This window comes from Hippichthys cyanospilos, chromosome 2, assembly GCF_059441005.1.
Source record: "Hippichthys cyanospilos isolate Australia breed blue-spotted pipefish chromosome 2, RoL_Hcya_1.0, whole genome shotgun sequence".
Lineage (NCBI taxonomy): Eukaryota > Metazoa > Chordata > Actinopteri > Syngnathiformes > Syngnathidae > Hippichthys > Hippichthys cyanospilos.
The window spans coordinates 16340561-16363350 of NC_142370.1; the positions used below are offsets into that span (position 1 = coordinate 16340561).

Here is a 22790-nt window from a genome sequence, read left to right on the forward strand (position 1 = left end):
ACCCATTCATTATTTGTGCCCTACTCACGATACATGGTCACTTTGCCTGTCCTGTTCCATTAGTCCTGCTGTGTGTCTTGACGCGCTAGCAAGTGGGCTACACATCTTGTGATGTCATTTGCTATGGTCATGTGGTTGTCACCTATTTCATTTTTATATAATCACCTTTGTCAGTAGTTAACCTCTTTGGTTTTTGGTGACATAAGAGGTGAACGACCTCTTTCGTCAAGTTTAAGCCTTAGTCAAGGTCACAAACTGTCTTCCTAGTTTCCTTCCGACTTGGTTTTTCGGGCCAAATTTCGAGCCAGAGGGCTCTCTGTGGACGTCGTTGAGAGCAATTGTTTGATTGACAATTGCTCCATGTTCATCCTCTTACCTGTAATTATTCTCCTATGCGTTCTGTGGCGAAACCAGGACAGCCATTGTATGGTTTCATCAAACCACCACGTTACCTGCTTTTGCTTAAGAAAATAATGACTGAACCAGTAACTGAATCAGTTTCACAATTGCTCGGGGGTATATATCAACTTCTCTTGTTGCTTAATTGTTTTATTTTTTTTTTAATTCCGAAGCAATACCAAAGTAATAACTATATTAACCATCAGTTTAATAAAGATTAATTATTGGATTAATTAATGGAATAACCCATTGATGAAACAATTCTCAACATATTGAATAGTGGCAAGGCTAAGTTAGAATATGTGTATGTGTGTGTGAGTGGGGGAAGTGATAGAAATGTTAATATTAAACAATCAAATATTTAAACGACATAAATGTGTAATACACAAGAAACTGACTGAAGAAAATAAATGTTACCTTGAGGAAAGAAAAGATAAGTAACACTTATGTAGTCATAAATACCAAAATAAAATCAATTACAGAACAGGCACAGTATACTACTGTACTTACATGAAAGGGATTTTCTGGTCTTGTAAATACTCTGGCTTCTTAGATAATGCGCAGTATCACAAGAAAAAAAAAAAAACAACATTAAATATTGTGCATACCTGTATTCACTCTCTCTCTCTACACACACACATATATATATATATATATATATATATATATATATATATATATATATATAATTTATTCATTTCTAAAATGAGTGAAATTCAATGGCATACAATGTCCACAATGTGACAGTACTGCCCAATGTGTTTTCTTGTATTTCTAAATTTGTGAAGTTTCGGTGAAGGGAAAAATCGGAAGGTTTTGAACGAAGCTTGAAGAGTGTTTTGGCTTTATAAAGACCAGGAAAACATCCTTTACATTTGAAGACTATTTTCATTCGTTCAGAGGAAGGCACGCATAAAGAAAATGGCATCATGTTTATTAAAAGCTTCTTGAACCATCTTAACGTCCAGTAAAATTTTCAATCACATTCTGATAACAACAAAATGACAAATAATCCATCATAAGTAACTCAGAAATGCCAGTCTCTCATAATGAACGGCATTGCCCTAAAGTAGATAAAACACAGACTACAACGTTGAGAAACCAATCGGGAGCATAAATAAACGGAACAGCTGAATAACAACATTGACAATAACAACAACATAGACTCTAATTAGAAGATTTAAGGCTCAGTTGGGACCTGAGGATTCCATACATGAAGTGCCATCATGATGCACTTGGTGAGAAAGGAATATGGAGAAGGAACGGCATCGATTCATCAGCGCTCGTACCATCGGCATGTTCGGCCTTGCCATGTCTATGTCACAACTTTGGTTGCAATATGTTTTGTGGCTGATGGGATTCAGCCTAAAAAAAAACCCCAAAACAAACATCAGTAAGATCCAGGTCAAATCACAGGTCCCACATTGGAGTTTGGCAAAGAGCAATGGGCAACCTCGTTTTGCCCCTAATTAGCCACTATTCTTTTTTTTTTCTCTATTGTGTTCCAAAACATTTTTTTACATGGAGCAAAATGAATTTGATCATTAACCACTATTAAATTCACTTGCTTCAGTTTTAATTTCAAAAGTCTCTCTTGTCCCCATACAAACAAGAGAAGTTCTAGGCAAAGTTCACGAATACACAACCTCCAGAACTTGACACTATTCATTTTTTAGAAGTGAGAAAAAAAAACATCCAGAAAGGTGCAGGTCAATTCCTGTCACAAAAGCACCTTCCTTCAAATGACTCCTTCACAAAGGACAAAGCGCGTTCTTCACAAGGCGAAATTTTGCAGCGACAAGAGGACAAAAGACACAGTCGGGTGGGAAGCAGGTGAAGTTTGAAGACAAGGCTCCCGGGCCATTCGTCTTGAACCTGCTCATTGTCTTCACGTTGGGCTGTGGTGCCGAATTGCTGCAAACTTTGGTCATAGCACAATCCTGGCTGTGAGGATGAGAGTGGCAAGGTTGGCTACAGGAACTGATGTTGACACTGAGGCCCCACCCATGGTGACGGAGTCTTAAAAACACACACACACACACACACACACACATTTGTGATGAAATCTTTGCTCTTTTTGCCAATTTTGAACAATATGCAGGATAAACATAACCTTAGATATACAACATTTCGTGTGAGTTGATTTTCATGAAAAAAAAATATATGCACAAAAGGAGTAGCACACGAATGTTTTCATCCAAATTGTTCCCCCCAGTAGCACTAATTCAAGTTGTGTCGTCTAACCCTAATCCAGGCTGTTTTTATTCAAATGCAAATACTGCGGTCCACTGCCTATGGCAGGAGTCTGAAATCTAAAATTTTCTTTATCATCATTCTTTATCATGTGTCTTTGAATGAGAGTGAAATTCTGGATTGTTCTTTTTTTATTGTTTGTCAACAAAGGAAATGGTGGTTCAGTAATTATGTAAAACATGAAGAACATCGACTTTACCTCCAAAATAGTCTGTTGAAATCTGTCCTTTTCAATTGTATTGCTTTGCATGGAAATCTGCTTGCTACAGAACAAAATCTTTGAATTTAGGCTTGAATGCTATACTTCTCCAAAGTTACTCAGTTTAACTGCTGAACTCTATGATTTTTCACCTGCTAAGCTTGCTACACCTCCCCAACGAATATAACTGAGCTTGATAGCCTTGTGAAGAACCGAAAAAAAAAAAAAAAACGTATTGTAAATCTCGATGAAAGATGAAACCCTCCTTAAACCGAGACAGAAACATGTTTTTCCAGCCACTGGGTGGCACTACTGTAGCATAAGCAATTTTACAGCAGGCTGACATTCAGTCACGATGACAAAAAAGCACTTTACAACTAAAGAGCATTATTTCCACATCGCTTTCAGTGTATCTTTGCGAATATTATTTGAGCCAGTACCCGTGTAAATGTAAATATGTCAACTTGTTTGCACTGCTTACAGTAGCCTCAATAACCTATAGAAAGGGTTTTGTGAATAAGATCATGAAACAATTTAACGTCTGAGATCATCTGCAAATACCACTGTAAGTTTACATTTCAAACTGATCAACTTTAAAAGAGTCCTCGCATGCTTTGTGTAAGAAATAAATGGTAATCAATTAGTCTGACACCCATTTTTGGTCAACAGCAACACTAATTGAAGCAAGCATTTACAGTAATATGTGTACATGCATTACAAACTGGCTTTTCATGTTTTCAGTTAAATGATTCCATGTAAAGCACCAACAGTGCTAGGAAATATTCAGTTTGCATTTTTCATGTATCGGGGGACTGGCCGACCTGCTATCTTGGGGATCGTAATTTGACGACTGCTGATGCCTTCCCCGCCTTCACTGAAAGGTTTAATCTGGATGATGTAGTCCTCGTGGACGGGCAGCGACAGCTCTAAGGACGTGCTGTTGGTCTCCACCACACTGGGGCGGCTGTGTTTATCCTGGCTGTACATCACCTATGGGACAAACATAATATCATCTTGCTACCTGCACAGTCAACAGTAGGGACAGAAAACGAGCCTGTGATGGGGAAGGACAATGGGCACCCCGTTAGGAACACTTGCGCAATCTAAGGCAGTGTTTTCCAATCCCTATTGAGTCAAGACACGCAACTGGCAAAAAACACCACAACCATAGAAAACTAGCAAGTATATACAAACTGTATAAACTGAAAAAATGGTAATCTAGTCTGAATTTACTCAAAAATAACAACATGCACTTGCATAAAACATACGTCGTCACGAGCAAGCCAATCAAGCCCCATTGTTTTTACTTCCCGTCTGTAATTGGGTTCACCTGCAGCTATCCAATTCGGCCTTTTCTCACTGTCATTCAATCAGCTCGCTCTTTTCCTACCTTTGTGTAGGAAACTGGGAGCTGTTTAGAATGCATCAATTGTTTTTGTTTTGTTTTGTTTTTTTTTACCTCCCAGCACATCTGCTTCCATTGAATTGTCCTTGGAAACTGTTGAGTTTATTCTCTTTTTGTTCAAATGCAAGGTGTCACGCTCGTTACCTTGTAACCCGTAACTTCAGACTCATTTTCCAGAGCGTGCACTTGGTCCCAGTGCAGGATAACTTTGGAGTTGGATGTTTTCCACCTGATTTTGACGGGGGCCTGACTGGGCGCTAGAGTAAGAGGGAAAAAGTTGGTGAGGGGAGGAGAAGAGGCGTTGTGAGGGGATAAAAACAACAAGGGAGTCGATCAATAAACATTAAAGTCAAGAACCAACTCAGCATGAAGGATATTTCTCATTATCAGTCTAACAGTGACTCCAGTCGCATCAAAGTAGTAGGTTTTTGTTACCTGGTATCCGTGAGAAGACAAGAGTCCTTGTCAAGAGCTAAGTCAAAACCGTTATTCTCTTTTGCTCTATTTAGATATCCCAGTTAAACGTATAGTATAAGATCAACAGATTTTTAACACAACAGGCTTACGTTTTATTTAATAACCGCACTTTGAAGGTTAAGTGTTGGGGCTCGTGGGTATAAAATACAGTATTTGATTCTGGAAAGCAAATGGAATGTAGTGTTGTCTGTCATTAAACATAACATAAATAAGTCAAATAAGAACACATTTTAAACTGTCTCTTTTCTCCACATAAAACATAAGAAATCTTGCCTGAAGAAAAAATGTACAACATTTTGCCAGTTATGTCATTAAAGGAGATCTTACGAGGTTTCTTGGTGGTGACGTTGACAATGCTGCTCTGTGGACCCACTCCAGCGCTGTTATAAGCCCGCAGAGATAGGAAATAGGTACTGCTGCCCTCCAGATCCCTGATGTGCACTGAAGTCTTATTCCCCACCGTCCTAATCACACTGGCTGCCTCCGGCTTCTCCTTTAGCCCCCAATACTGCAACTAAAAAACACACAGCACAACAAAAAGGCCATGTTATTTTTCCACGTCTGGAACTCACATGGCCAGTGTTATTATACAGTATATAGCAGGGGTCACCAACGTGGTGCCCGCGGGCACTGCTAGCCCAAAAAGTGTACCAAAAAGCAAGATTTCTTTTTTTTTTGTGTATAGTTGCTACTGTGGACATGTGCTGTTACGACCTCATAGCCTAGGATGCGTCTGCGGTTGTTGCTCCAAGTCAGAGGTTTCCAGGTAACTTCCACAGTAGAGGCTGAGATGCTCTTTGCCCTCAATCTCCCTGGTGCTCTGCTGGGCTCTGAAATGTACACAAGAATTTCAAGGTGGGGAAGAAAACATATCTTTGCTCCACACGTATACTGGCAGATTGTTACAAAAAAGATGTCAAAAAAAAAATCTGAGATTTGTCCACCCTATTACTAAGGGGTTCTTATGGGGAAATAATATTATGTACGACTGGTTCTCAAACATCCAGAAGTCAATTTGATTTGGTTCAAATGGGTTTCGTTTTCCGGGAGCGGGTAACAATTGTTGCTTGCTTGCATGTGCCTACGATCTGATTGGCACACGAAAAGATCGCAACCGTGCTTGGTTAGCATTGCAATAGCTAATGTTAGCATCGATGCACATCCCTTCACAGGGGTTATTTGTGGTGCATTGTTTGCTTGGTAATGGCTAATGCTTATTTAGTTTTTACTTTCAGTATGACACTGCATGTTCATGAAGACCACGCCACTAAATTGAAATAAAGTAGCGAGACGCTCAGCTTCATGGCTTATGAGACATCGTATCGGGCTTGCCGGGGTATCATTTGATATGATCAATATATTAGGCACACCGGATTGTAAGGCATACTGTCAGCTCTTGAGAAAATTTAAAGCTTTTAGGTGCGCCTTACAGTGCGGAAAATACGATAATTGTGATAGAAAGCGAGACGGCGTAAACAGTTACCACGTAAACACTGGTTACGTCCCATCTGATGTTGTCAATAGAATTCAAGCAAAGGTCAGCGCGTGTAGGAATGAGGTTGAAATTGATGGTTACTATTTGAATATGTAATTGAAAGGGCCCGTATCACCCGACATTATACTTTCCACAGTATAATGGAAACAGACCCTTATAACCCTCGGGGGTTGCTACAGGGTCTGGCACCAACATGTAAGAAAAAGTGGGAACACTAGTGTGTCTGTCAGCTAATATTTAGTCAAATATTAATCATTTACTAAATATGAGTTTTTGATGGCTAACATTCTAACCCGTTTGGTGACTGACTCGCTAAAACGTCACCATTCGCGGTGTGAGTGTTCATATGGGCAGTCGTTTTGGAAACATAAAGTGAGGCGTGGTTCTGAGAAAGCAGCAATGAGCAGAAATGCTCAGAGATGTGTGCAGAAAATACCACTCGAAGTCTGGTATTTTTGCTGAGGAATTAGCATTTAACATGCCTTAGATCTATAAAGAGCTGATTTTGTAGAATAGAGGACCTTTAATGTGCAGCGGTTCTGTTGCCTGTTCATTGTGAAATTGAGTGCGAATGGTTAGGTTTTATGCATGTCTTAAGACTGACTGGCAAACAGTCCAGGGTCTCGTCTACCTTTTGCCCAGCCAACTGGGATGGACCTGAGCTCCTTGAACAGATATGCAGTTATTTAAAACAGATGTCTTTTAGCATCGTATCAATGAAAAGAGAGCGAAGAGGTGTACAGAAGGAAGTAGAATATCAAAAAACACTTAGCGTATGAAATATGTGTGTGAATCAGGTGGGCCCCAGCTGTTTTATGTTTTCTGAAAGGGAGCTCACTGTTACTCATAACCCGCTACTAATCAGATGCCACATGCTGCGTCGCCATGGGTGTTTGTTGTTCGTTTCAGCACACTTGTACTGAGCGCACCTTCCTCCGCTGAGTAGATGGTAGCCACCGGGCTAAAAGGCCCTTCTCCGTGGTTGTTGTAGACCCCGACTTTAATTTGGTAAGACGAATAAGGTGGGATGCTGTCATTCTTGAAGACGTATCTGGAGGCGTCGGGGGATGTGACAGCCGCCTGCATCCAGCCTTGTGTGCCCAGAGGGCGGAAAGCCACCACATAGCCAAAACCGGGGCCGCTCTGTAGCTCCTCTGGAACAGGCTAGACAAGGATAAAATGACTCACGGGGATGACACAAGGAAGAGACTTTTAAAATTTTTAATACCCTACGAATTGCACCACTGGAATATAGAGGAAAAAGGCTGAGGGTGATGCTGAAATTGCAAGTACTTATCACTGTGCATAAGTAGCTTTATGCTCAGGAGGGGAAAAAAATACCATTCAAACAGGCCTTGAGCGTTAATCTTTATGTTGCATTTCACAGAAAAAAAAGTATAATACACCATGTGCAGGAATTTCTTTCAGGAAACCACAAGATTGTCCACTCAAGAACTTTAGTTTACCTCCCAAGTGATGACCAGTTCTGAACGCCCCCCTCCACCACCATTCACTCTAGCCGGAGTGACCCTGGGAACTGAAAACACCAAGTATAAACAGAGAGGATTAGATGCCTGGTGTGGACTCTTTACATTGTCATGTTTTCATCAGTCTGGTCAGAGGAAGTATTTTCTAATTGCAAAGAGCAACGTAGTTACTGTTGGGGATATTAGGAAATATCGATTATGTGTAGCTTATGCTACGTACGCGTGTCCTTGGTGCGGGCCTTTCTTGAGGCATTGCTGGGCTCTCCTGTACCGATGCTGTTGGTTGCCAGTACTCTGAACTCGTACTCCACCCAAGGATTCAAATCAATGACAGTGGCTGACAGCTGCTTTCCCTCGAGCAGCTCAGGAACTAAGGCACATTATACCAAATTAACTTCCATCAAAACCTGAAGGATCCAGCCCTGAGTTGTCGGTGGGGTATTTACTCTTTCATTTTGTTTTTGTTTTTAATTAGTTGGATGAAAGCAACCTACCAGTGGTAACCGCCTGCCACCCGAGAGAGAAGGGTGACCTGGCCTGAATGCTATAGCTTAGAATGGGACTGCGATTGTCTATCCCAGCTCCCCAGGTCAAAAGTGCTGTGGTCTCAGTCATCTCCGTCACTTGACAATCCATGGGGGGGCCTGGAGGACCTGCCCGCAAGGCCATAAAAAACGTTTTTACTAACGTTTTTTCTAAGACAGGGCTCTTGTTAAACATAGGGTAAAAGTGGCGTGGACAAAAGGAGAAAATGATTCCAATCCAAACGACAACCCATATATGACCATGTCAACACTCCAGCACAGAGTGGGCCGGTTTTCTTTTAATTAAATATTTCCTCTCTCTCTTGGACATAACTTTGTGTGCTCCTAAATTAAACAATCAGAGAATATCGACATGGAGCATTATCTTCCCTTACCTCTGACCACTACATCAGTGGCAATAGACACGCTGTCCACCTTGGTTTGAACTGCACATGTGTATTTCCCAGCGTGCCTTAGCTGAATATTGCGGATCATTATGTCCCCGGCAGAGCGCTGTGAAAACATTTCAGGATAATTACTTTTTAAAAAAAGAAATCAGAAAAAAAAAAAGTTTTCCATTTAATTAGTGAAATCAATGTCTTAACCGCAGAGACACACCATGTGGTTAGTTGGCAGTCATTTAAATATTTGTTTGGATTTTGAATACTTTTTTCCCATCATTCATCGATTCTACAGTCTTTTTTTTTTTTCAATGTCAACTGCATTCTAACTTGAATACCACCAGAGCTAAAGTATTACTTCAAGAGAGGGTAGTTTTTTCGACATTAAAATGAAAATGTTTGTAAAATCATGCTCTATTCTATGACGTCTCGTCACCACGCAGCCGGTTGTGGAAGAACAAAATCAATAGATGGAGAAAATTCATATGAAATATATAGCTAGTTTCAAAGAAGTAGCAGTTGTCCAAATGTTGTTTTTAGGCATGGTCCTTACGAACTTATTTTGTTATTCTATCTTGCAAAGCAGACTGAAGCAGTATGATTGTTTGCATATCTATAGATTGAAGCCAAAATCATTTTAATTGAATCATGTAGTTTTGAATCAATACCAACATCGTGTTGAATCAAAAATCAATTCTTAATCAAACCATAGACACAAAAATCTGAATTATATTGTGAAACGGTCATAGAATTAAGTGTTATTATAAATTGTACATGTGACAAGGCCAGCTTCAATATGACTGGCTGCTACATGCAGACCATCATGAATGCAGCAACCAATCATAATGCAGCAGGGTGTGTACAGGTGAATTCGGGTGAATTTGGGTCTAATCAGCACTAGCTTTACGCGAGCAAAATGAAAGTCTCCTCCACTTTCCCTCCCCTAGCCATCTACATGTTGTTTGAGGGTTGTTTTTTTTCAGGCTTGTGCTATGCCCTTGTTTGGGGACATTGATGGAGACTCATTTTTTTTCCCTCTCCCTCTCCTCCATTACCCTCATGTAGCTTTTTTCTCTGCTTTGTTTCAGAGGGGCTGGCGTCGCAAACCCCAATGGGCATTTCTCTCTGTCTGACCCCTGTCAGTCTTTTGTATGGTATGTTTCTGAACAGCTTGACCTGTTAAGTCAAATCTTTGTTGTCTTGTACTTGTGCAGGTGTAATAATAATAAAAGCCGTCTTTCTAAGTGTTTAAATGAAGTGCAGGAAACACACATTATCAGGCGGTTATCGCTCATGGGCATACTGAATGCAAAAAAAAAAAAAATAAGAATAAATAAAGAGGAAATGAGAAAGATACATCATGATTGCTTATCTTTTTCAGGAGACAAACATTGTTATTAGATGATCAAGTGTTGTGCTTGGCTGCACACTGTATAATGAATTGACAGGTTGTTTTCCCTTGTTGATGGAGGGGATTTTATACTAGCTGAACAGGCAACCACAGAGCCCGAAAGAGTAATGTATATTTAGAAAGAGCAAAAAAAGGAATATGTTGCTTCCTGATCTATGGGGTAAATTACGATAGGAAATTGTGTGTTTTGCCCGATTATGGAATGTGGTCTGCTCAGGGAAGTGAACAGAATAAGAATTTGATTGAGTTGTATTACTATGCATCTGACAATAAAACTCTTGAATCTAAATTCAATAGATCCAACTTTCCAATCTCACTTACCATTTACGTGCGGAATTGATTTCTTTCGTAAGTGACTATGTTACATTCAGACAAAAAAAGGTCGCACGCTTACCCCCCCGACTCTTTCAAAATAAGCCCCAGCGCTGCCAAAGTGGATGAGCTGCTCATTGAAGAACCATGTGAACTTGAGATCCAGTGAGGGGTCGTGATACACCTGGCATGGTAGCACAACGCTCTCCCCCACCGTCACGTCCAAATGACCAGCCGGGCTTGTGATTACAGTTGACTCTGGAAACATGAAGCACTGCTTCAGAAAAATGTGAAACAAGATGTTTTTCCCTCGTTCATGATTAAGCCTTTTTTGCCATGGCTTTTCAGTATGGATGCAAATGATCCTACATCAAATGCTTACTACATAAATATTTAATCATGACTCAAAACAAAACAAAACAATAAGTCCTGTCCTAGATATTCATACAACTCGGAATTAGCCATATTTGGTCCGTCAGTTTACCTGTTATAAATTAAGTTGCATTTCTATGTCACTATACTGCTGCATTGGCAAAGAAGAAACATAAACTTGGCCTCCATTGCAAATTAAGTCTATGTCAACACTTTCTTTATTTTTATTTTTTTACTTTTTGCATTGGCATTTCACTTTTGGTATTTTCTCCATCGACATGAAATTCTTGTTTAAGTACGATTAAAGAGCAAAGGGTGAGAGTATTTTGAGCAGTGAATCATACATACATGTCATAAGTATCTAATAGACAGAGAAGCCAATGCAGCATGTCAGGGGGAGTAAAGGTCTATATTCAGCTGTGTCAAAACAAGGCAAGTTGTTTATCTGGTCCAGGCTAAGGAGAACTGGCTGTTGGTGGCGGTGCATTCCAGGTGAGGGCAAAATTTCAATGCTCGATGCAAAATGAGAGAAATTTTCTGCCTCTTATAGGAGAGCTGTAATGCACGTTTCTTGTTATGACTGCGGGGAAAATCATAATTGGCTTCCTCAATCACAACATACAGTATTTCTCTGCACACGGTAATCCTCATTCAGTAAGTTTTTTTTTTTTTTTTTTAATTGTTCTGAAGCGACTTCTTTTACAACCTAAATTTTAATATTTGTATCCGAATTAGCATAGTAATTGCTGCAAATGCTGTGGTCATGCCTCAGTATGCTCATTCCGATCGAGCAGAGACTCAATGCAACGTCTGCAGTTTCATTCCTCATTTGGGAGAAACACAAAGCATAACATGAACTTCAGACTGAAGAATAATTTACACTCTGGTAAGAAAGGCCCAAAAAAAATTAGATCTTTTGAAGTAAAATTAAAGTAAAACAGTGGAAGAGTGGTTAGCACGTCCGCCTCACAGTTCAGAGTCTTGCGTGCAGTTTGCATGTTCGCCCCATGTCCCCCTAGGTGCTTCCGCCTACCTCCCACATACTGAAAACATGCACGATAGGTGTATTGCACACTCTAAATTGTCCTGATGAGTGACCGGGTCCGTGAATGGTTGTTCGTCCCTGTGTGCCCAGCAACTGTCTGGCAAGCAGTTCAGGGTGTCCCTCCCCTACTGCCCGTAGACAGCTGGGATAGGCACCAGCAAGCCGGTGACCCTGGTGAGGATGTGTCTATAGGAAATGGATGGTTGGAGGGTTGGAAAGCAGGATTGATCTTATAAAAACTCATGAAATTTAACTTGAACAGTTCTGGGTTATTTGTGCCAATGATACCTTTTGTGATTTAAATGATTGCATCTCACAAACCCAACAGTCCGAAACCGGCAGTCAGTATCTGTCTTTACAGCAGACGTGCCACCGAGTATATTGAACAAGTAATACTGTACAGCGTTGTAATTAATGAGAAGGTGTTGTGGCAGATCATTGAAAAAGCCCAACAATTTCCTGTCGGTGTGATCCTTTTTCCAGAAGAAACACAAAGACCACATCAAAGTGATCTTGATGATGTTGTTCATTGTGAAGCTTAAGTGTCACAAAAAACTCACAAAATTGGTCTTTAGTCTCAGTTTTAATGCAGGCAGAGGCACAGAACTGCAAATTTAGACTATTTTGGAAATACACGCTAAGAGTGATGTCTAATTGTTTATCCAATTTCTTCAAGAGAAAATGAGGGTGTAAGAACAAATATTTAGGCTTCTGTGCAATTGTATTTGCAATTCAAAGTAGACATGAAGAGGAATAACCAAAGAGCACTCTAAAGGAGCACAGTTCTCAGTTTGACTCTTTAAAACGAACCCCTGATCTTATAGCAGAGCAGAGGTGCGTCATTTAAAAGGTTGAAAAAAAAAAAAAGCCATTGTCCAGAAAAAGTAATCACACACTAGGAAAATAAATGCAGCGTTTGGCTTCGAGTAGCAAATGTTCATGAAGTGATTGGACCGGACACAGTAGAAACAATTTAAGTGGCCGCATTGCACACGGGCACCTTAGCTGAAATGTATACATTTGTTCTGATTTATACCACAACAATTGCATTGATTATCGAGGTCTTACACACACGAGGCGTTGCTTTGATTGTTTTAAGTGCTCTTTTTGACCATTTTGTTCCAATTGTTACTTCGTTCTTAACTTGCATCACTGATATATGATGTGACGCTGCAATTTCTGAATAGAACTGAAATATACAACAAAAACAAGAGGTCAATAATTACTTTTGTTGGAAAGTGAAGTGAAGTGGAAAGTGTTGGCTACAGAGTTTTGAGACTCGGGGGACACTGGCGGAGAAGGAACGGAACAATGTTGAAAAGTTTATGACCCTCAAAATGTAGTCCTAACATTTGCCCACATGAATTAAATAAATTTACTTTGAATGATCACATTTTCTCATTTAAAGTGAAGGAAGATTAAGCTACCAAATCCATCCTCATTAGTGTCAGGCGAGCTGGCGTGATCTGCGATGACTTAGGACGAGATGCAGGAGACAACCTGGACTTGTTGCCAATCACTCACGGGGAATAGATTAATCCAACGAAAGAGAAATTCTTACCTTTAACCAAAAGGCTACCAGAGCTGCTCGCCACGCCAAACTGGTTTCTGGCAACGCATGTGTACAGACCAGCATCCGTTTTAGAGACATTGGAAATACGAAGGCTTCCATTATCCAACACATTTAGTCTGTGGTAGAGAATAAACACACAGACACATACCTATACAGTTTATACAAAGTTTATAAGCTCTTTAAGCCACTTGACAGAATCTTGGTTTCAGGAAATTAAACTGAAATTTAGCCCTGCTTGTGCTAATGTGCATGGTCATGCTGCTGAGATGAACAAGCCTTCTGTCCTTAAGCATTTTAAATTGAGCCTGGAGTTTATCTCAGCAAATTTTAATTGGCTCCCTGTGCAGCAGTGTGACATAAGCAGGACCTCAGCATTAAGTGTTACAGTTTGATTCTGCTGCAGGAACTTGATAAGAACAGTGCACTTTTATGAGATCTACTCATACCGTGTAACTCTACTTGAGTTGTTATGTAAATTTTTGCTGCCTAAGTTACATATCTACAAACTGATGCCAAACGTGTGCACTCACCCTGTATGCAGTGTGATCATCATGAAATGAACTTGTTCCAGTCCACCAGTTCTAATGTATACTTCCGTATAAAATCTCCCACTACTGATGAGAATAAATTTGAATTGTCAAACCTAACGTGTAATTTCATTAAAAAAGGGAGCAAAATTCACTCGGTTACTGTGTGTATTGTGTTGCCACTTCATCCATGAATATTAACGACTTAACGAAGAGAAAAAACACAGAAAGACACAAGGTAAAGATCGCCTTCGCCAGTTATTGAAATTGATTCAATTATTCCTCATAAATGTCAGTGAAATCTCAGGAGGAACTGTCGGCCGACTTGGCTGCGCGTCAATAAAAGAAGGTTGAGCCTCTAATGACAGATTGTCCCGGCAAGCGACAACAACAAAGATTCTCATTTCAACTGTCAGTGTCATCAGTCAAGCCTGGCAGATTTCATCCGACGCAAAGAGTGTGCTTGTGTTGCTCTACCTGTCAACAAGCTACTGCGGTGAAATATAACCAAAAATGATGGATGAAAAGTCAGCAAAGTAGCTCTTGTGCAGATGATTTCGATACCAGGAGAGGCGAACAGTTTGATTTCATGGAAACTCTTAAGGAATTCCAAGGCGCCTCACTACCTCTGGCTGATGACTTCCCATGTGTAAATCACAATGACTCCTTTTCATGCACTACTTTCTTGATTATTTTGAATACAAATGTAAATGTACCATTTTGTACGGCTGTGAATGTACCACAATGCTATGGCAAATGTTTGGCAATTCCTTCAAGGATTCAAACAGTTTGATGGGAGGGGTTTACACCGCATGGGTCTAAATCATACAATTCAAGTTCATTAAGGGAGACTCAGTACTGGACAGCGAAAGCCACATTTGGAATATCTTTTAAAAATGGGTGAATGGATGGGTGCCCGGGTGGCAGACGTACGGACGGATGGATGCACATCAGAAGTACAGAGTAACAAAATTCATTTCACAATTTAAACCCGTCCAAGAAAGAAGACAGTGAGACCTAACATGCAGAGGCAGAAGGGGGTAGGTAAAAATCTGCAGAGAATATTAATAATGAAAAAAAAAAAAATCAGATCTCTAAAGTCTAGCCAAAACTCCTCAACATGAATTAATATCATAAACTTGTTAATGATGAACTGCTACAACCGAATCATATTTATTTAATGATCTAGCTTTTTGTGTGTGTGTGTGTGTGTGTGTGTGTGTGTGTGTGTGTGCGTGTGCGCGTGTGTGTGTGTGGTGGGGGTGGGGGTCGTCTCAGTTATTACACAGTAGCTGCAACGATTAATTCCTCTGAGCAAAGATTTGAGTATAAATATAACCATTGTGCTCCAGAGTGAGCAAGCTATCAAGGGAGCGAAACACTCGAGTGCCACTGGCATGTTGGATGGCAGAAGACAAAGTTGGCTTTTAATCTACAAATCATTTCTTCAGCGAGAGGGGTCGTGCCAATTTAATCAAGTTCTATCCCATCAATTTTTGATACTGCCTCTCAGCCCTGATTGTACAGCAATTTCCTGAACACATTTGGAACCTTTGAAATTAATTACCCGGCTCAAGCTGCCATTTTATGCTCGAAACCGCATATGACAGTAATGGGGTTAAGCCAATATTTCAAACACAACGTGCTTAACAAAATGATGAAAAAGAAGAAGCTGAACACACCTCTTTAATAGATACCTTGAAGGTGGCCTGAAGCCCTCCAGATTGAGCCAAAATAACCGCTATTGCCTTGCAGGCAAGGGGAATTAAAATACATTATCCACTTGAACTGAGGCCAACCCCCATGGGACAGCAAATTTAATCACGCAGGTGAACTGAGGGATTTTTTTTTTTTTAATGAAAGAGTTATGGATATGAGATGTCAAACTTGTATGTCAGATTTTCTCCCCAGCGATTTTGAGGGGATTATCCAAGATAAAGATGTTCATTATCTATCTAGAAAGCTTTCACTTTGTTCTTCTTCCTGTCAAATATTGCTCCGAAGCAATTAAGAGGAGAGGGGGAATTTGTGAGGCACATAAAAGATTTGAGTAGTGCGATATAGTAAAGAGCCACTTTTTAACATTATAGGGTGTTAAAGTGAACTAGCGCGGTGTCATCTCAAAGCTCAGCATCTCCGTCTGTTTCAACAAAAATCGATCGCGTAGTAAAAAATCAAATACATTTGAACTGTTTAAGAACAAATGTATACTTTTTATGTAATGTATACAATTTACAACAAAGAAATGTTAGCCCTCTGTTTATTCCATTTCCTGCAATAGCATGATTTCGTTTTTATTCTTGGCTGGGCATTTAAGAACATGCCGCCGTGTTATAGCTGACGACTTTCACGACGCAACCCAAAACAACTGTAAATCCAGTGATGCAATTCATAATGCAATATTCCTGAGCGCTACTGCCAACACTGTTTCATAAATAGTGGTGGTGATCAGTGGTGAAATGAAATTAGGTAGGCACTATACAATAACCCCACAGATCTCCGCATACACTTCCAGTAAATGCCACTTGTTACATAGATGCCTTCAAGTGTAGATGAAAGCCTGCTGAAAAAATGTCTTTACATATCAGATTCTGCCTTACTCTTAACCCGTTTGTATAGTACGTTTTTGCTCCACATTCTTGAAAACATTAGAAGATTAGAAGGAATTATGGGTATTTTACTTCAGCCAGTGGGATGGATTACTGCTGAGCTTCTGCGGTAATAGCATTGGTAGCAGCCCCTTCCGTGCAGAGGAAACTAAATTCAAACGAGTCAGGAAGCAAGGAATAGGCTTGCGAGAGATGCTGCAATAATGTCAAAGTCTATATTTGGTATGCAACTCAGCCACTACGATCTCAAATGGCAAATCTCACTATTTGGGCGCCACTGCACAAAGCCTCGTGGCAGCATTTTCTTTTGAAAGTTTAAGAGGATGATAAAGCTGCGAGCCGGTTCGATCATTTCACAGCACAACAAATAATCTCGGCGCTGGTGTTGCCGCTCAGCTTCAAATGAAACATCTACAGCTGTAACCACCGCGTCTTTTTTGCTGGCATGGGTAGTTACTATCAGATCAGCCTTTCGATTTTCTCAACAAACTGTCTGGCTGGGGGAAGCGAGATATGACTACGACCGCACCTGCACCGCACTGTGGTGAGGATGGATATCTGAGTAGAGAAGCTGCTGAGCCTGCCGAGTAATTAATCCCGGATGGAATGACAAAATAGGAATTGTGCATGTTGCAGCAGGTGTTCTTTGCCTCCTGCTGGTATATTCATATGCAATGCATCACTGACATCCAACACACTTTTTGATAAATGAGGTTTCGACCTGCATTTCACACCATTCTTGGGAGAACAATAGGATGAGAATGATAAGCAGCCGCGGGTCCCTTAAAGGTGCAAAAAAGGGATCGTTATCTTCATCACTGTAAAAATAATAGGGTTGAAATGCTCACAAAATCCATGGTTTGGCTCCAATCGGTTTTGTGCTCATAGTTTTTGGTTCGATATGAACCGACCTAGAAAAATCAAATATGTCTTGTATAGTTCAGCCAAAGACGAAAGTAGATGTTGATGGATTTATTATTATTATTAATTACCATAAAGGCTCTTGAATTATTTGGACTATGTCGTTTTGTTTTCCTCTCTGTGCCAATGGCATTCAGCAAGTTGAATGGCTAAGATGACATACGAGACCAGAGTTCCGACTCAGTAAGTGCATTCATGACAAAAATCAGACAAAATGTTTGTTTCAGGGTGCATACTATTCATGCTGTTTTAGTTTAGCTGTTTACCATGATGTTATACAACAATTCTAAAACAGGTGACTTGATGCCTAGCAACACAAAAACAACACTAAACAGACTGGTCAAAAAGATTATTGTTTGTGTTTTTTTTGGGTATGTACTTAAAAATAATCAATATCTTGGCCAAAATGACCAATTGGTATTGCTTGGCCTTATCAGCAATATACGTTTTAGATTGGTTGTTTTAACCGAAGCGTTGGTCGGGCACACAACTAGAACACTATACTACTACACAACGAGATTGATCAAATTGAACCTTTCTTTTCATAAATTTGACTTTTTAGAGTGTAAGATGCACATAAACAGAAATGCACACCACTAGTACACAAGGATACATGCGCAACGGAAATCAGTGATGCGTAACATCGTGTGGGTTACTTCGCGCATTTGTGTATCCTACCTAACTTTCACACATGACAACAATCAAGCCTGAGGTGAACATTTTTTTTTTCCCCAGAAAAGTGTCTCCAAGATGTACCATGCTTGAGGCGCACTTAAATGTGGTGCAAGATTTACCGCTCATGCCCTCTACTAGCAGACAAACCTGCTGCATTCGATAAAGGTTTGAACATTTTCAGTCATCCTTTATGTGACATGTATGAAAAAAGCATGTGAATGAAGCGCAAGTGATGGCTAACAAACAAGCTCATCGAGAAGCAGTAACTAATCACCCTCTAGCTAGGTGGCGAGACAAACTGCAGGAATAGCTATGTAATAGTTTTCTCCTTTCAAAAAGTCGCATGTCTTCCTATTCTGAGGATATTTGTTTGTTTACTGAAGCGGCTTGGACTGACTGTCTGGGCTGGGTATCATTCTTGTGAAGGTATGAAGGATATTGCTTACTATGTCACTTTACAGCTGACGGAGAATTTACCTCTGACTTCCTCGTACTAATTAAAATGGCTCCTAAACGAACCACGCAAACCATGACTGATGGAAGAATGAAACATTTGAGAGCGCAGGCTTAATTAAGGTGACATCGCCATATGCGAGCAGGCTGTGTGCTTAAGGCGGGGGCAACACTGAGAAGTACATTGAGGAGGATTGTTTCAAATGAAAGAAAAGGTGCATTGGCAATTCTATGTCCTGGTACTCATGAGTGTAATCTATGAGAAAAAAAAATACGTGCACCCTTGCACAGACGAAGAAATTATATCATATCCAATAGAAAAAGAGTGCTTTTCTATGCACTATTTCTATCTACCTAATGATGATCATACATGAATGAGGACAGCTCATGCACAAAAAAAAAAAAGATCCAAATCAGGTTAACAGTGCAGGAATGTGTATTTGCCTCCCAGATTTTATCAATGGAGACTGGCTAACACTATGGTAGCACAGCTTCACGTCTCCTTGGTTTAAGCCAAGTTTCGGTTGAAACACTTCAGGGGGGATTCGGGAACAAGGCGATTTTCAGAGCATATTAATTTCAAGTCATTCACTGAGATCCTGTATTAGTTACATAGAAACTCTGTTGTGGTGGCATGTAAGGAAAATACCCTCGGTCCTCCGGAACACTGCGTTCTAAAGGAGGCTTAAAACCGCACCAAAATTAAGATGCGATATTTTTCAAACTGGCTCAGTTTTCACTCAGGCTCTGGCTGTTAAAATAGAATTCTTTCTGTGGCATGGAAAGGATCCTGTCTTTCCCAGCTCCGTGAGGTATTGCATTGATCTGGACAAGTTGATTTCTAATAAAACAATGTGTCCAAACTTCTCCCTTGGTGCCACCTCCACTGCTGCAGCTTGTCATTGATCAGCCCTTTTGTGGATTGTTTCCGTTTTGTACATGTCTCAATGTCTGCCTGCATCCCCATCTGCCTGGTGTTCCAATGACCCTGCAGAACTTCCATGCTACTAATGAGAAGATGGCTCCAAGAATAGTCAATAGTACTTTTGTAAATAGAATAGAAGGGAGGTCCCAGTAATGCCAAGAGGCCTTGGAGCAATCAAGTTAAAGCCAAAATTTTGAGTGAATAAAAGGAAAGGTGTACCGTGCAGGATTTTATATATAAATTTGGTTCAGATCTTTCCAGTTTCTGAGCATAATATAAGGTAGGTGAAACCAAAACATGTAGATGAAATTTGCTTCAACATGGACAGCGGTTGATTTTTGCTCAAAACAAGTAAACACAGTACCTGTGATTCTCTCTTAAGGCTTCTCTTCCTCTCCTCCATGAAATCACACCCCGAGGAGACATCCTGGGCTTGCATTCGATCAAGACATCACCACTTTGTCGGGCCAGAGTTTGGGCTTTCAACAAATTCTGAGAAAAGTCTGGGGCGATTGCTAAAAGAGAAAACCCAAACAAAGGAATGGTAGTACAGAGAAATAAAATGAAGTAGATATGAATATTCAATAGTGTGATCAGTGATAAAAATATAAAAAATACTTTTTAAATACAAAATGTCTTACTTTAGTGTTAATGTTCTTTGTTCATTAATCTACTATGTGTAAATACCCCAGCCCCTCTGCCCCCATGTTCAGACTAATTCATTAACAATTCATGAGGTATTTCTGAACAGGTAAAAGCCTAATGTAATTACTTCACAACAATCCGGATTATGCGAGATATTGGTAGAGTGGTCCGATTCTACACTTAATAAACATAATAATAACATAATATTTCAAATATTTATTATGAATGGAATGGGGTAGGGAAAGGAGTAGTGAGCATTTGCCCGAAGAACTGAGTTGGCTCGCATGATTGCTAGAAGAAAAGTTGGTCTCGACTAGCACACTAACAACCTTGCAAAACAATCTGGAATTTGTGCCATACTCTAATGTGTAGAGCATATGTTACACAGTGGTGGGTCAGCTCGAATGACTCCATCAACACAGGTACCCGTGGGCCAAATCCGACCCACTGGCCCGAGTTTGTCATAGATGCTATTTATACTTAGTAATTGTAATATGAATATGTTGTTCATAGCTGCTGCTGTCCACCCTACCTCATTTGTAACCAGGCTTCTGTAAAAAGTGCGCTCTACACAAAAACACTTGCTTTGGTGTTTTGCATCTCTGCATTTCATGTTAGTTTAGCTCTTCACGTTAGCTTTTCCATCTTCTTACATTCTCTATTTTTGCACAGTGTGTTGTCTTAGAAATGTAAAAAGGAGCAAGTTAGCTCAGCACTTGGGTTTGGGAGCAGCTGGGAAAGAAGAGCCTCGAGAGTGACTGACATGAACGCAATGCATTTTTAACCTTCTTGGACCGAATAGTTTAGCCTGTACCAGTTCATGTGTATATTGCCTTAGTCTTTCGTGTATTTGGCAATCATAAAATCATGTTGCCTGAGATCATGTTATTGATCAGAAAACAATAATTGCTCAGCCCTAATAGAAAGGTTTGAACTGCTGACAGAGGGGAATAAGGAACTGAACACCAAACAGTTAATCTTTTATGTAGGCTAGCTGTTCCACCCCCTTCTAAAATAAACATTGACGCTCGTTTGCACAAAATAAAGATTCACACTTACTCACATAGCCATGGACAATCATTTTAAGTGGATATTTAATGTGAAAAAAGTGTTTTTTTTTCCAATTCCATGCATTTCCCTTAAAATGGGCATTATGCATGAAAAATGAAGACTGTGAAGCAAAATGAAAGAATGCAAAATGAGAGGGAGGTTTCCTTCCTGATCCTTCAGGCCTCAATTACTGAGGTGCTGGTGTCTCATACTATTTTGTATGCAGTCCCACTCGGCAGAAAGCTCTTCACACTCCTCGCAAGCTCTACCCACAACCTGATGCCGGAGACATACGAGATGTGTCAGAAAGGTTCCGGGACTGGTGTCACTAAAGATATATTTCAAACTTGGAGTTTTGCCCTCAAATTTGCAGTTGAGCATCTGCCAAATGTGCATGCCATACATAAGAACGTCAACCATTTGCTTGAAACACTACCGCAGGGGTCCCCAAATGTTTTATCACCACGAACTGGTCAGCGCTAGAGATCTGGATCTTTGTAAACCAACGATTTAAAATTTTGCCATCAATGATGGACACATACACACACATGCACCCGCACACACATTTTATCGCCGATTGGTGTGAATGGCAAATAAAGTTCACATAAAATAAAAACTAAGCATTTGTGAAGTTGTAGGCTCATCACCCGTCTCTTGACTGGGTCTTTCCCCCTTCAGTAAAACGTCTTTTTATTATTCTTTTAGCTTATTTGCATTACCTAATTTGAGAAATTTGATCAATTACTGAAAAACATCTGATGAAGGAAGGCAAAACAACACAAACACTCGCCAATGACAGGCCATGACAAGTTCATTATTTTGGGCGTGGCCCATGCGGCCCGGTACCGGTTAACCCACAGACCAGTGCCGGCGTGCGGACCGGCGGTTGGGACCTCTGCTATACCACACTTGTTTGTTTCACAGGAGAACACTTGCCTTTGGTCTCCAAAACAGCATGCAGAACGTGTTCCTACTATATCAAATCTGTAAGATGCACAGGTTCAAATTCTCAAATTACATTAAATGATAGTGAATCAATGTTGTGTAAACGTCCATGAATATTTTTACTAGTATTATCTCAGAAGTTACAGAGTCCTTGACAACTCATCCGAATTACTGGCATTCAACGTGATCAACAAAGTTTCCTTACCTATGACTAGAAGCTCAGCATTGGTGAAGACTCTACCATGCTTGTTCTCAGCCACACACTGGTAGGTGCCAATGTCAGCCAGATTTAAACTGCTTATGGTCAACACTCCATTGTTCACCTGAATCCGGTCCTGGCATAAGACATGATACACATAAGGAATTTACAATCACTGTGGAGGAAACTTCATGTAGTAACATTATTAAGGGGTTGATCAATGGTCATGGCCTAAACCTGTTGTAATGAGGTAGTTTGTCCAACAGACGGCACTGTTTCATTCTAACGCTGCAGTCAGCCTTAAAAAAAGAAGAATGATTTCCTTCCTATCGTGTTATCTTTACTGGCTATGTATGTGCATGCTGGTGAATAAAACTGCAAACAACGAGCCCAGATTGTCGCTAGAAAGCTGATATGCACGGATTTTGTGTGAAGATAAACAGTATTGTGAGATTTCACAATGGAGAATAAGCTGTTTATGGACAAGC

At 40.2% G+C, this 22790-nt stretch overlaps 1 protein-coding gene across 1 annotated transcript in view; it reads right to left on the reverse strand.

Annotated features, from left to right (window-relative positions):
* Window positions 1–1316: 1316 nt before the first annotated feature.
* Window positions 1317–22790, reverse strand: part of LOC148427583 (contactin-4-like) — a 69903-nt gene continuing 48429 nt past the window's right edge. The window contains exons 10-23 of the mRNA XM_088407669.1: window positions 22309–22438; window positions 19828–19978; window positions 13342–13469; window positions 10446–10621; window positions 8635–8752; window positions 8210–8368; window positions 7936–8085; window positions 7695–7765; window positions 7158–7392; window positions 5448–5563; window positions 5061–5247; window positions 4401–4513; window positions 3673–3841; window positions 1317–2418 (exon numbers count right to left, since the gene is read on the reverse strand). Of these exons, the coding sequence (XP_088263795.1) occupies window positions 2327–2418; window positions 3673–3841; window positions 4401–4513; window positions 5061–5247; window positions 5448–5563; window positions 7158–7392; window positions 7695–7765; window positions 7936–8085; window positions 8210–8368; window positions 8635–8752; window positions 10446–10621; window positions 13342–13469; window positions 19828–19978; window positions 22309–22438 (1995 nt within the window). The 3' untranslated portion in view covers window positions 1317–2326. The remainder of the gene's footprint in view (window positions 2419–3672; window positions 3842–4400; window positions 4514–5060; window positions 5248–5447; window positions 5564–7157; window positions 7393–7694; window positions 7766–7935; window positions 8086–8209; window positions 8369–8634; window positions 8753–10445; window positions 10622–13341; window positions 13470–19827; window positions 19979–22308; window positions 22439–22790) is intronic.